The sequence below is a fragment of the Clinocottus analis genome, unplaced genomic scaffold, assembly GCF_023055335.1.
Source record: "Clinocottus analis isolate CAN_PGR_092001 unplaced genomic scaffold, fCliAna1.0.p SCAF_6, whole genome shotgun sequence".
Classification (NCBI taxonomy): domain Eukaryota; kingdom Metazoa; phylum Chordata; class Actinopteri; order Perciformes; family Cottidae; genus Clinocottus; species Clinocottus analis.
Window position 1 is genome coordinate 17,168,542 of NW_027176218.1, and position 14,366 is coordinate 17,182,907.

General features: G+C 42.7%; 1 protein-coding gene across 1 annotated transcript in view; it reads right to left on the reverse strand.

The window, feature by feature from the left end:
- Positions 1-1,786: 1,786 nt before the first annotated feature.
- Positions 1,787-14,366, reverse strand: part of si:dkey-246g23.2 (solute carrier family 66 member 2) — a 45,920-nt gene continuing 33,340 nt past the window's right edge. The window contains exon 5 of the mRNA XM_068602244.1: positions 1,787-2,980. Within this exon, the coding sequence (XP_068458345.1) occupies positions 2,806-2,980 (175 nt within the window). The 3' untranslated portion in view covers positions 1,787-2,805. The remainder of the gene's footprint in view (positions 2,981-14,366) is intronic.

Below are 14,366 nucleotides of genomic sequence, written 5' to 3' on the forward strand. Positions count from 1 at the left end.
TACCCACAATGGAAGGTCACAGAAATAAAAAAAAGCTGAACGTGTGCAGTGTCAGCCGGACATCAGAAAAGTTGATCAGCACCCTGGACACTTCTGTAAATGTCATTTTGACTTATCCAATAAAATAGCATGTACGTATTACATTACCAGCAGAAGGGCAAGTATTAATACGTAAACCTACATAAGACATTGGTTAGATTCTCCTTCGGCCTGTGATCTCATTATGCCGAACGAGGATTGATAATAAGACTTTCTCATGTTTATCAACCTTTAAGCAATAGTTGGACATTTTATTTAATAAGCTTTTATTAAATGTTTTATCTGCTTTCTTACTGAAAGTTTGACAAGAAGGCTGATATTACTGTATGTAGCAAAAGCCATCACTTAATTATGTTAACTTAGCATGACAGGAAACAGCAGGCCTGGCTCTGTCTATCATTTACAAGTCCAGCATACCGGCGCCTCCAAAAAGTACCATTAACCGGGCCAGAACCAGTAACTTCCAGGAAGTGTTTTTAAAATCATTTAACAGTGCCAAGCTAACTGTTTTCCCATTTCTCTATCTTATGCTAAGCTAAGCTAACTGGAGCTTCATATCAGAGTAGAGACATGAGAGTGATGTTGATCCTGATCTAACTTAGTGGGAAAAAAAAGCCTTGAAAAAAAATGCTAAATTATTGCTTACAATGACAGATAATACAAAATCCTGATGCAATATCATAGCTGAGGTGACATATGACATGATATTCAGTCACTTTCATAATTAGAAATTGTCAGATTATGAAAAAAGTAATTCAGAATTTTAATGAAAATTCTCTTTCATGTATATATTTTCTACATACTGACCCTGAGGATAATACTGAAATACACATGTGATGCAATTATGCTACCTTTACTAATTTCATCTTCTGGCTGAAGGAGGCATTATTGCAGCTCGGAAGAGGTTGTCTCTACGACGCAAACCATAACAATATGTAATTTAAACAGGACGTTCACTGAAAATAAACTAGAAACACAGGTTTAGATTAACAGACGGACACAAACTGGCTGCTGAGTTGAAAATGTGAGCAAAAGACTTAATGAGCAGGTATAGCAGCTTGACTACTTAATTAAACCATGCCCCGGGAAGTAAGAAGAAACCTGCACAGACTACTGATCAGCTGCTGGTACTGATTTGTGTCATCCTGCTTTGGTGGTTTTGATAGAAAACTATACATGCGATGAAAGGAAAACTAAATATTCTAATCAAAGGGACTGTACTGAAATAATTTGGGGTGAAGGCAGGGTCAGAAAAAGGGGGGTGGTATGTTTTCTTTTGGCTCCGGGGAGGGTAGTCTGACTTTCTGAGAGGGCAGAGTGGTGTTTTTTTAGCCCTCCCTTAATATAGTTCATTATTACATGAATAGCTAGATCTGTTATGCAACTCAGTCACTGTATGGGTTATACAGTGGGCAATAAGAGATATAACTGAGGGCATATGCTAAGTTAATTCTTAGTCGCAGGTGATTGCACACTTCTGAAAACATACTTTTCTGCTAAAAGACCCCTTAAATCTTACACCATGCTCATTTAAATCAATGAAACAAGTTGTACCAGTTTAATATTGTTCAATCATCTTGAGATATTGTGGCGAGGATGTTGATTTTTACGTAAGAAAATATGAATGATGAAGGGGAGGGTCTTCCTTCAAAAAAAAAAGGTTTCACATAAGTGTTACAGGCACTTCAGGTAAATGTCTTGAAGCATGAAATTAAGCCCAACGAGATTACATTTTATTTCCAAGTATTGTTTGCTCATTAGGAGTAAAAAAAAAAACAGCAGTGGGTGTTCAGTGCAGTGACACTAAATGTGTTCAACAAGAGATCAAGGTAAAATACACTGTAATATTCCTGATTATTATTTTAATAAAACCATTACTTGTCCAGAAGACATGGCCGAGTGAGTGGCTTATAGAGACGGACTACAGACGAGTAATGGAACAAAGACAATGCCACAGAAATGACAATGCCACAAACATTCAGTCATACTTTTACATCACATGTTTTCATCCAAAGTCTGACGTACTCTTTGGCGTCTCTGCAGTACAAAGCATTGCAGCATGGCCACATATTTTAATTATTTTTCACATATACTGTAACAGACCTGCATTGCTTATCAATTAAACCACCGTGATGCCCTTTGTACCTACAATTACTTGCCGTACGTGTTGTGGTCTTTGCTTGGTGCTGCAAAAATCGATTGCGACTGCACAGACACACCGACAAGCGTGCCACACAAAAGCACACAGAAAACCAAACACACACACACAGACTCACACTACGTATTATGTGAACAGTTCAGTGAGGCGTGTAGTGTGAACTGGGAGTAGATTCCAGTGCAGAGCTCCCAGTGGAGCGCTGGTTGCTTCAGCTGCCAGTGGAACAGCACAGATCTGCTGTTAGTGAGCTGCCAATGTGAGTAATGTTTCTCTCGTTCAGCTTCCACGTGCACGACACTTCAGGATCCAAGTAATGTAACAGAAAACAAATGAATAAATAGTATAAAATGCTAAAAAGCCTCCCCAGTGCCACCTTGTCTTGGATACAAAGGTGTGGTTGTGAGTGCTTGACCGACTAGTTTGATCAAGGCTAAAACGGTTTGCCGAATTGCACTTGAAGGGACATCATTCGGGCGTGATGATCCCGTGTACGTATGTGCGTATAATCAACGTGTTTTTGAAGCTAAATGTCTCCCATGATAATTCAATCAACTTTGCAGCTGAATTTAGTTCAAACACCTCAACAATGCCCAAGACAACAGCCCTCTTCAACCTAGTTTGACCCGGGTGTCTTGGCTGTATAAAAGGACCTGCAGCAGGATGGCCACGTCGATTATGATCTGAACTGACCCGCAAACCCAAAACTGAGCCGGGCTTTCGTTCATCACGAAGTAGGTGGTCTTGAAGACGTCCCCGGCCGTCCACAGCAACACCATCTTCACACTGGAGCAACGGGGACACAGAAAAAGGTGAAGGTGTGAGAACAGGGAGAATTGAGGAGTTTTCTCAGAAATTGACATTTGTGAAAGATGCTTAGCAGAAAGACTGGAAACAGCTGACCTGGGCTCTGTCCAATGGGAGCAAACTGCACAAAACACCACCAAAACCGCAGGAACGACAAATCAGTGTTTAAGCACTATGGGGCTTACAGCTGCCAGACCACCAGCTGAGACTCTATGAGGTTACCGGTGCCAGCTAGAAAAAGTAGAGCACGTGACGTGTCGTTTGTACACTTTTTGTACGTTTTATTGAGGAATAAACAAAGAAGATATACTTTGTTAGTGAGCTTTAGAGATACTGGTGGGGAGATGTTATGACAACTTCACAGAGGCAAACAGGCAAGCTGTTTCCAGCATTTATGCTAAGCTAACTGTCTGCTGGCTACAACTATACACTTTTTTTTCCTTCTAATTCAACTCCCAACAAAAAGCTTATTTCCCAAAGTGTAAAACCAAGTGTAAAACTCTTCCTTTATTTATTTTTTTTCATTTACAAAGCATTCTTCCTGCCACGGACATTCATCAAAGCCCAAAGTAAAAGTAGTGCAGTGAATGTAAAATAACTGCAGCTATCAGCCGAAAATAAAGTAGTTGCTCCTTGAAGACCTTGAAGAAGACACTAATCATCCGCCATGCCAGCAGCCCGATGACAACACAACGCAATACCCCATGGAGTCCTGTGAAACTTTCTCACCGCTTCTTTTACTCCACCACTCATCACTTTCTGTCTTGTTTTCATCCTTCATCAGTTTGTTTTTTCTCTGCTATTATCCCCCCAACTTTTTGTGTGGCTGTCTCGAGTAATTTACCGTTGTGTTTCCTTACTGGATTCATACTCCTGTGGCTGTGGCGCTGTGACCATCTCCTCTCATGTAGAATGTCATTTCTTTTGATTTGAACCCGCCGTGGACATGAAATCCTTTGTCAGCTGGCCTTTGACTTATGTGATCAGTGCCTTCCAATAAATAGTTCCACACACATTTGACCAAATTCCATGGCTGGAAAAATAAACTGGTGGAAGAATTGGACGATGAAGAGATGCTCCTGTGCCTATAATTAATCATGGTGTTGTTTCAAAACTAAGCCAAGCCTGAACATACTTCTTCCACGCCGTCTAATTCAGGAGGTGTGCGCTGCGTCTCCTCGGCTCCATCGACGCTGCTCTGCTCGAGCTTTTCCACAGAATTATAAATCAGGCATTACCCTTCACAGTCTGTGTCCTGTCCTCACTCCTACTCTACCTACTCTCTGCTCCCTCCTCTATTCTTGCTCCATGGACAGCAAAGTCCCATCGGGATGAATAAAATAATGAGTTGACTCCTTTTTATTCGGGTTGACTGGGCTCGGGGACGGAGCAGGGCCATCAGTCATCGATGAGACATAATGTAAGGGTCAGAGAGGGGCGAGGGAGAAAGGAGACGGAGACAGGGAGCCTGCAGAGGACGGCATTTATCTAGCATGCAGTGAGAAAGACAGCACGAAGACAACAAACCCACCAGAGAGAGAGAGAGGGACCTCTGTGAACGGGGAGGAGACCTCTGAGATAGATATGGTGGATGAGTGCGTGCGGGGGCAGAGGCAGCATAATGACTTTGGGGACCGCTTGTCCAGTCGTATCCTTGAGTTCTCCTTGCAGAGTCATGTCCAACCCCTAACTCTCCGCGGGCTGCCTCCAGGACCCAGCGAGGAACCCAAACATTTGCGCAAACAATCCCTCCCTGGCACGGAACCGAGGACATCATTATTCAACAAATCTGTGAATGCATTAAATCCAGACACTGCATGTGGTTTCGAAATGATTAACAACCCAGAATGACTCGGGCTGCAAACTGTGCTGTGGGCTGTGCTGGAGAGCTACAGGAGCTGAAACAATAATACAAAAATGTGAGGGAATCAGTAATTATTCATGGTGTTTTAACATTATTTAAAGAAAAAAAAAATCTGTTTCCTTATTTTGTCAGACATTGTAATTACCAAAAAGAAGATCATTTTATTTTTTTCATTTTGGTTCAAACTGACAATGTAATGGTGATGTGATTGTGGTAAATTGATCGTAGTTCCTGCTGTAATTTGAGCACTCCATACATTATTCTGTGACTGGGTACAGTATTGTGGTAACATACAGAGTGAGGAGATTACTCACTGCTGAGTTTTGACAAGTCATTTGCTGTCACCACAACTGGACCATGCCGCTTTTAATAAATCATTTCCACAGGAATTCACAGCAAACGTTAACAGCCAGACTTCCTCCGGTCTCTCAGTCTGCGGTCTTGGACTTCTTTCAGAGCAGAACACTCCTTTACCGTCAGCATAGGCGCTCCTTGGCGGTGTGTCCTCTCACCATTTCTCAACTCATTATACACCGGTGAATGAAATGATCCGACTTGGCTGATTATACAACTCTGGTGGGACCGTTTTCCTATCATGATGCCACAGCTTACAGGAACGAGTTCTGTCGGTCAACTGAACGTCAACAAAACTCAAGAACTAACTCCTGCTGGTCATCACCAACCAGGTGGTAGAGAGGGTCGATCTACCGCTCTGAAATGTCTTCCTCAAGACAACATCACCCTCATCCAGATGAAAGCTCACCAGCTTAAAATGATGCTGTGTCAAAAGGTTGAACGGTTACAGATCTACGGAGCGGTAATAGAAAGTGTGCTTCCCTTCTCAATAACTGTGTAACTGCAGTAGCTTCATCACTCTGGTCATCTAACGCTCAATGAAAAAGTGACATTTCCCAAAATATCAAACTAATAATGTACAGTTCGGTACTAAAACTCTTGGTATTTTCTGCCCTTTTTGGAATTTACAAACTGTATCTTTAGTTTGTTTGTTTTTTCATTATTTGTTGTTATGTGAACTCTAGTCTGTGAAGCCCACAAGAAGACAACCGTGATTGACTGTGTACGCCACACCATTTTTAAGCTGTACGAGCTGCATGAGCCATCTGATTGCACTATTGCATGTATTGTAACAGTTACGGTATTGTCATTTTAGCAGTGTGTTATTGTTGTGTGAGCTTTGTGATCGTGGAAATAAATGAGTGCATTTTGAAACACACCTACTGCTAGCTGGATCCCCAACTTTGTATGCAGGACAAAGAAATCACTGAATGTACAGGAGTGGCCGGATAAAACAAAACAGAAAGCGGGAACCAGAACTAATGTTGCTAGCAAGCTAGGCTAACGAGCTGCCCTTTGTGAATGGAACTTCTTTCAGGAAGAAACTCTATCTAAGAGTCGGGAGTCGAGTCGGCCATGAGAAATGTCCGCCCAGAGGCTTGAAGCTTGGACTCTGTTTGCACCGATGCAGTGTGACAAAAAACTATTTAATCTGCTTTCGACAAATGGTGCACAATGGATGGCATTGTGTTATGATTAGAGTAAATATTTCTTCACAGAAAAAGTACGAACAGTATAACTTAAAAGAAATAAATAAATGAAATGAAAATGAAATGTTGATATTAAAGTTCATCAGTCATTTTCCCGCTATACTTGAACGACCAGTAGCTCATGGAGGTTTATGTTCGCAACCGGCTGTAGAAAAGATGTGACTGGGTTCTTTTGGCGGTCTTTGAGACTCTTCTGTCCTGATGCTGCCGTTACTCTTTGTTTTATTACCTTTCCTTATCCAGCCAACAAGACAAGGTCAATCTGCTTCTGTCAACACACCGCTGCGCCCCTCTTTCGTCCTCCCACCTCCAATCTAACCACGTCAGACTTCAGGGCTTGTTTCGAGCACACCTGAGTCTCACTGATGTGTTCTGCTCCCCTAACAACTTAAACTTTCAGTGTAAACACTCCAAGGTTTCATTGACTTGCTCCAAAAATAAGTATACTAAAGAATTTAAAATTGTTTGGCTTTTATATATTCCTCTCTCAGCGGTCGGCATCCCTCAGGGGAAAAACTTTCTTTACGTTCCACTGAAGTTTTTTGTTGCTCAGAGAGCACTCTTCGCTGAAGTTTTGATTCCTTGTTTTATCTCTCTCCTCATATATTTTCCTTTCACTGCGCCACTTTCTTCTTTTCTCCGTTGTCCCGCTCAACTGTCATCTTTACTCGTATTGCCTTCTGTCATTGCCTTTACTCCGCTCTGCTCCACTTTTTTTTAAAAAGGAATAAAGTCAGTGACTTTCATCAGCTTCAGCTGCTCACCAGGATAAAGTCAAATAATTAAGTGGCGGTTTACAGCACAGTAAGCTGGCTTGTTGGAACTAATCCTCCCCAAAACAACTTGTGACAAAGATTACATTCAAAACAATGGAATTAAGAGTAACACTGTAATTCAGCAGAAGTTGAATTTTTCCAAACTCTTTCATGGCTCACACAGCTGCACACGAGCACGGCCGCTCTCCAAACTGGACAGACGTTTCTCTCTGTGTTGAGACGAGCCTGCGCTTTTAGTGTGAAATCTTTAGTTCTTGAAAGAGTGACAGCACTGAGACTGATTTTTGACTTGACTTTCGGAACAAAACAAAGAAGTTGAGTCCTCCAAAAAAAATATATTTCTGGGTAGTGGGAGAGTTAGATAGTCCGCACATGCAGCTGGTTAGAGCTGCAAATCAATGAATCTTTTTGAAGGGGACAAAGAAGCAGAAAAAGAGAAATTATTTACCGAGAGAGAGAAAGATTTAATTCAGTGGAGGCAATTTGTTTTCTCCCAAATAAAAAGGCACTTTGAAATTCTCACATCACTGTTTTCTAACATTGTCTCCTCTGTCTCACTCCAGCCCAACTTCCATTTCTTCCTTTTCCTCTTCTTCGCCTCCATCTCTTTCAGCCCCTGCCTAACCTTCCCTCCCCTCCTTCCTCCTCCTTCACCCTCCCTCACACTCCCGAATTCTCCGTTCCCCCGTTGGCTAATTTCTTTGCTCAAGAGACGGCAAACACCATTAATGAGCATGAGGCATTAGCAATGTAATTAAGTAGGACGGGTCATGTCTACCAAAGCAGCAGTGCAGCAGAATAGACACAAAATGCCAGTTTGCGGTCACTCGTCTCTGGCAAGAACACACACACACAAACTCTGTCTGTTTATCATGCGAGCCTCATGTCGCTCCATCGTGGCCGAGACACCATTAACTGTGGGACTTGTGCCTCGGTTGACAGGTGATGAAAGACACACAGAACAAACACTTGAACTTGGTCGAGAGTGAGGCTTTGAGTGTCCACAGGGAGAAGGAGTTATCATGGTATCGATTGAGAAATATTGACTTACTGACTGACTCGCTCAGTGTCACACACACACACACAACACACACACACACACACACACACACTGACTCATTTTAGCTCAGCCTGGACAAGTCTCTCATCGATTACTACTGACCTGACGCCTTCATCTGAGCAAGTGGCAAGAGATGAGAGAGAGAGAGAGGAAAGGGTGAAATGGTGAGCTGCACACTTCAAGGATAGAAAGAGAAAGAAGGGAGCCCGGAGATGGATGAGGGAGGATGGAGAGATAAAGGAGAATGATGAGAGATGGATGACAATGTATCCGAGCAGGAGGACAATAAATCGAGAGAGGGGTTAGAAAGGAAGCGCCACTGATAGTCGGAGAGTGACAGGACAGGGGCGAGCGATGGAGGAAGCGAGGGGTGGGGGGTCTGATTACATGGTGTGACGACTGTCCTGTATGTGGGCCAGCCAGCAATTGTGCTGTGTATTGAGCGAGTGCTGTCAGGCCAGCTATTAGCTGCTCTAAGCGGCTGCAGTGGGTAAGTGGTACACTCGTAGAGAAAGCAGGGCTCAGTGACATTTGAAAAGAGGGACAGAGATAAGGGAGGGGGGGTGGGATTAAAAGGACATGAGTGTGGTTTGTGCATTTTAGTGATTTCACGGCCCAAATATGAGCAAAGTTGCCTGATCTTTAAATGTCACTTTGCAAAAAAGCATCTTCTATTGGATCTAAAATAACTATAAAGCTCATCCAATTGTAAATCAGTGCTAAAATTCCTTCACAACTTGTTGTGCTGTCTGTCTGTCCACCTGATGTCCATGTTGGAATTGGTCAATTCTGCACATATTGACACAAACTACATTCTTTAATGAGAAACAGCAGGCTGTGCACCAATCCACCATGCTATCCTTTCAACCCCTTTCTTTTTGTCCTCCCAACATAAATAAGACACAAGATGCTGTATTGGCACCAATTATTGGATGTGCAGTAAATCATGTGCTGTAGAAAAAAACTGTCCAATACTCTATTAGGTAAGACATGCAGAGGAAACATTCAACTTCCCTAACCTAACAGTCTGGGAGGTTCAAGAAACCAACTGATCAAATAATTAGCTGATTAATCCGACAATTTGAACCATACAATATTTGATGACGACTACATTTAGTAAAAATTACCACACCTTTTTTTTTTTTTTACTTCATTGTAATTTAAAACCTTCAGTTTTGAGAAAGTTAGTTAAACAGGAAAAGACACAATTTTGAGACACCTGTTCTGAAAAATAGCAAGAATAATTAGGAATCGCATACCTTCACAATAGAATAATATCCTTCACAAGCAAAGATCTTCACTTTATATTCAAAGGTTTCTGAAGCAACCAAATACCTCAATCTGATTCACAAGGATGCTCATGTAAAATAGTGCATTAGACAAAGAGCAGGTTCCATAATGTAATCTATTGCGGTAGCAATACAACACTTGAAACAATAGGGATGAGAAGGCTAACAGGCTGAGTGTTACTGCAGCTTGTGGATTTATTGCTCCGGGTCTACTTCATCAGAACTGGTATTCGATTATTCTCTCTATGTTCACTTTGCATCTTTTGACCTCCCTGCAAATTGCCCGCTGTCCTCACCTCCCTATAGCCCCGAGCTGGTTTATCTGTACCAATCTCTCTTTTTGAAAACATTCCACACCTTCCACGACTCTTTCTTCTTCTCCTACCCCCACCTGTCTTCAACCTGCTCTTAAATCTTCATCCACAGCCCGACTCCTCTTCTCTGCCTCTCCTCCTGTCAACTGTCGTCTCCTTATCTTCTTGTCCCGGCCTCCTCTGCTGCTTTCCACCTTGTTCGCTGCCCCAGCGACCACTGGATGGATGGATGCACGTTGGGAAAGAAGGAAAGTTTCTTGCAGGCATAAAGTGGACTGTCGCTAAAGGCCGAGACACACTGGGCTGTTGCCTGAACACTAACACTGTGTCATGACTGGGTTTTGCGATGGGGGATTTGTCTGCGTTTCGCTGTGAATTTCTTATGGTTGAAAATATATCGTGACCAAAACTATGTCATTGGACACATTTTCCTCAAGTAGACCCAATAAGGCGTAACGCTTTAAGTGGGGAAGTTTATGTGAGACTGTTAGACCTTGTATCTGTTGATAATACTGATACACAAGTCCATGGAAAGAGACCCAATGGTGCTGCAGGAGATGACGTTCACAGTTTCAAAGAGCTTCAATCCTCTTTTCCATCTCTTTTTCAGTGCAACCATCCACATGTGCATCCACGTAATGTGTGTGTGTGTGTGTGTGTGTGTGTGTGTGTGTGCGCGCCCACGCCTGTATATATCTCTATACACATGTGTGGGCCCTCACATCAGGGTGTGTGAGGTGATTTATCAGGGTTGTAGCTCTCCCTGAGGGGGAAAGGAGGGGGCCGAGAGAAAGACGGAAATCAAAGGGCCAAACGGGAGAGAAGCTGAGCTGCTCTTAAACCACTAACTATGAATTATGCATGTTAATCGATTCGCACACAGGCAAACAATGAAAAGTTCCCAACCTGCCACAAAGAGATGGATTCTACTTCAACAAACGAAGCGAAGGGGAGGTGAAGAGAAGGAGTACGAGACAGAGTTTACTGAGGGATATTTTAGGAACTTTCTCTCGGAGAACGTAAACAAGCCAGAATAGATGAGAAGGCCTGTTGCTGATGGCTTTTTTTCGATTGGTCGTCGCTTTGTTTTCCGAAAATGTTACAGAAAAACATTCAAGCACATTCTGCAGGGCTACACAATCTTCTAAAATGTTGTTTATTAAGCTGTATAGGAAATTGCCTCACTTATGATCCATTTTTAATCCCTGACAGGAACATTTGCAGCAAAGCCTTCTTCAGTGTGCTAAGATAGACAAATACTGTCGTGCAAACAATAGAGGACGATTACCGTCCCCACCCAGACAGATGACTCAGATCCTCACAATGACAAAACGTTCCCACTCTAGAATCACGCGATATGTCTGTAATTGATAAAACGTAATTTGTTGGAGAAATCAAACAGTGAAGAAGAATTTTCCTGAACTGAGTGACACAGTAACCCCACCCAGCTCACATTAGGATGTATAATCATAAAAATAAATAAAAAATCTAAAAGTTTATGAGGTAATCGTGATGTTTGCACTTCGTGTCTAAATAGTACAGATGTATTCACATGCTGAGGAAGACCTCTGTCCAAATGTTTATGTCACAAGTTCCTCAGAGGAAGAATGTCACCGTACCAGACTACGGTACCTTTGGCTGTACATGTAACCTTTATGTCTCCATTAGTAAAGAATTTGGAAAGTTTTCATGAGGGCTGGGCAAAGTTGAATAAAATTAACTGATGAATCGCATGATTTTTCGGCGATTAATCGCGTTATGCGCTAAATTCAATAATGAAGTAAAAACTAGTGTCTTGCACTTGTTAATTTTAAAGCAATGTTATCAGAACAATATAAGAGCACTGTGGAGCAACAGCAAGTTAACATCTGTTTCATTTTTTTCTGAACAGTAGTAAGGGTCCCTGTGAGGGACAAACTCCTTCTTTGGTCCATGTTCAGTCTGTTGCTTACCTTAAAGATGTTAAAGACCAGCAATTGATTCACTTTATACAAAAGCAATAAGTGCTTTTCATGTTTTCAGTTCAGTTTTTCTTCCTCAGTGAGAAAAGTCCAGTCTGTGTTGGCTTGAACAAGTGCACTGAACATCTTGTGATGGGAGGAAAGTTCTCCTCTTTGAGAGACGAGTAAAGATCCAGAAGTGATGATCTGCCATAGCGGATCAGGCCGCGAGGTCCGGAGCTTTGGGCATTCGCTTTCAATCTGGACGCGATGCCTGCCGGTGTGCGAGCGCTTCGTCGAAGCTTTTGACGAAGCTGCTTGTTGAGAACAGAAGCTACGTAACACTCTGTGCTTTCACGTCAGGCTCACGTCGTCAACACAGAAGCGCGCGGGCGCAAAGTAAAAGCAGTGTCGCCGTATTTGCATTCATAGCGTTTATCTTATTGATTTATTTTTCATGTTTGATTGACCTCACGCGGGCCGGACTGGGAGAGCCGTGAGACGCCAGGTCTGAACTACGCCGCCTGATTTAAAGCGATAAGCCCCTCCCAATGCGAAAAATAATGCGAAAAAACACAAACAAACATGCAGTTAACGAATGATCAAATAGTTAAAGCGTTATAACGCGCTATAGTATTCGCCAGATTAATCCTGCATGAACACGTTAATTTGCCCAGCACTAGTTTTTATCTGCATCTTGATCGGGATATGTACAATACAAATAGTGAAAATGCATGATTCATTAAAATTCCAGATTCATTCAAGTAAGCGCAAGTAGATTATGAGAATTTTAAAAAAAAAAGGATTAATTACTCAAATAAAATATAACAATGCAAAAAAAGTTGGTACTACCGTGTTTCACGTCTCACCCATCCAGCCACAATACAAGTATCACACACAGCACATACTGTACAGAGCAACCATCCCTTCCACATTATCACAATTGAAGTAAAGGACCTACACCATCAGATCCCCGGGGAGCTTTCCGGTGTGCATGTGTGTAATTGTGAGTGAGTGAATGCACTTCTTTGCACTTTCAGCCCCGCAGCTTATTTCCACTATTAATTCCCATTTCCTCACATTCTCTCAAATACCTAAGAGTATGACATGGTGCTTCATTCAAAGCGTCAAGCTGTTTCCAGTAGTTCATTACACACTGACTTCACAGGGATACCGCGGGTTTTTATCTGACAACGCTTAGCCCTTGAGTTATGCCGTCACCTGTTTGGCCCGTTTCTGCAAACAACGACGACGTGTTTCTGTGCGTAAACGATTGCTTCGCACTCGGTGCTCGGCTGCCTGGGGAGTCCGCCTGCTTCTCTCTTCCCTCTCATTGCACCGTGATCTATTTTGCCTCCTTTCCAGCTCTCCTCTCCCAATTCTGCGCCAATGCTGCCAACTTTGACAATGTCACAGAGTGACAGTGGAGGTGACACCGATGCTGGCAGCCCGTCTGTCCCGATGACTGAAAGGTACGTTTTGCTGACAAATGCAGAACTGCTTTCTTTCTCAATGGATATGTGTCTTTGTTAGCTTCCTTTCTCCAGACGGTTCCCCCACACTGTGTCTCTCTCAATTCAATTTACTGCATTTTATTGTCATGAACGAGATGTCAAAGTACCAACATTCAGTCCGCGGGGAGAATAGAATATATACATAAAAACCTGCCGTATTATTGGCTGCAGCTGCACATTCAGCTCCCATTCCACCTCAATGTCACTCTGTCACTCTCACACCATCGCAGCTCGCAGCTTATTTCTTGCCCCCGGTTCTGAGTAACACCCTTCAAGCGTTAATGGTGGTCCTATTACCATGTCCCTTCAATGGCAGCCTAATGGTGGTTTCACGTTTATCTTACTTCGAGGCTATTTCCGACAAAGGGACCGCACCTTTACGGCTCGGCCCCGAGGGATGTCATGCAGAAACTGAAAGGACCTCCAGGCACTTTGTGACCCGTGAACCAGAGTTGTGTGTCCCAGAAGAGAGCATATCAGGGAGGTGTGGGTCAGGACACTGGCTGCATATGTGCTACATGTACATGGCTTGAATATGTGATGAAAGAATAGATCTCTACGTCTGTATAGAGATCTATTGCTTGCTGACATGCTCACAGTAACAATGCTAACATGCTAACAAACGGTGTTCTCCCAGAGCTGATTTTGGTAGACAGCAGACTTACTGAGCCGCTAACCTTAGAAGCAGACGCGACCACCACTTCCTCGATTGGCCCTTTGGCTAGCAGTGTTGTGCCACGACAGAAAGATGCTCTGAGTTGCAGTACGATTTTATTCCTGGAGCAATGATCAGGTCACATCATTTATGTGGCACTATGATGCTTTCACATTACAGATAATCAAAGGCACTGAAACTGTAATATGTAGGTCAATATAGGAGTTTAGCCTGAATTGATTGGGCTGTAATGTAACTAGGCCAGGATAAATTATAGAATACTTCTCATAATTCTAGATAAGGTTTATTCATAATGACTTTATTGATTCATAGAGGTCCACGGCCATGCTAGCGGCTATGTGAGGCTGTGCTTGTACCAAGCTCACCA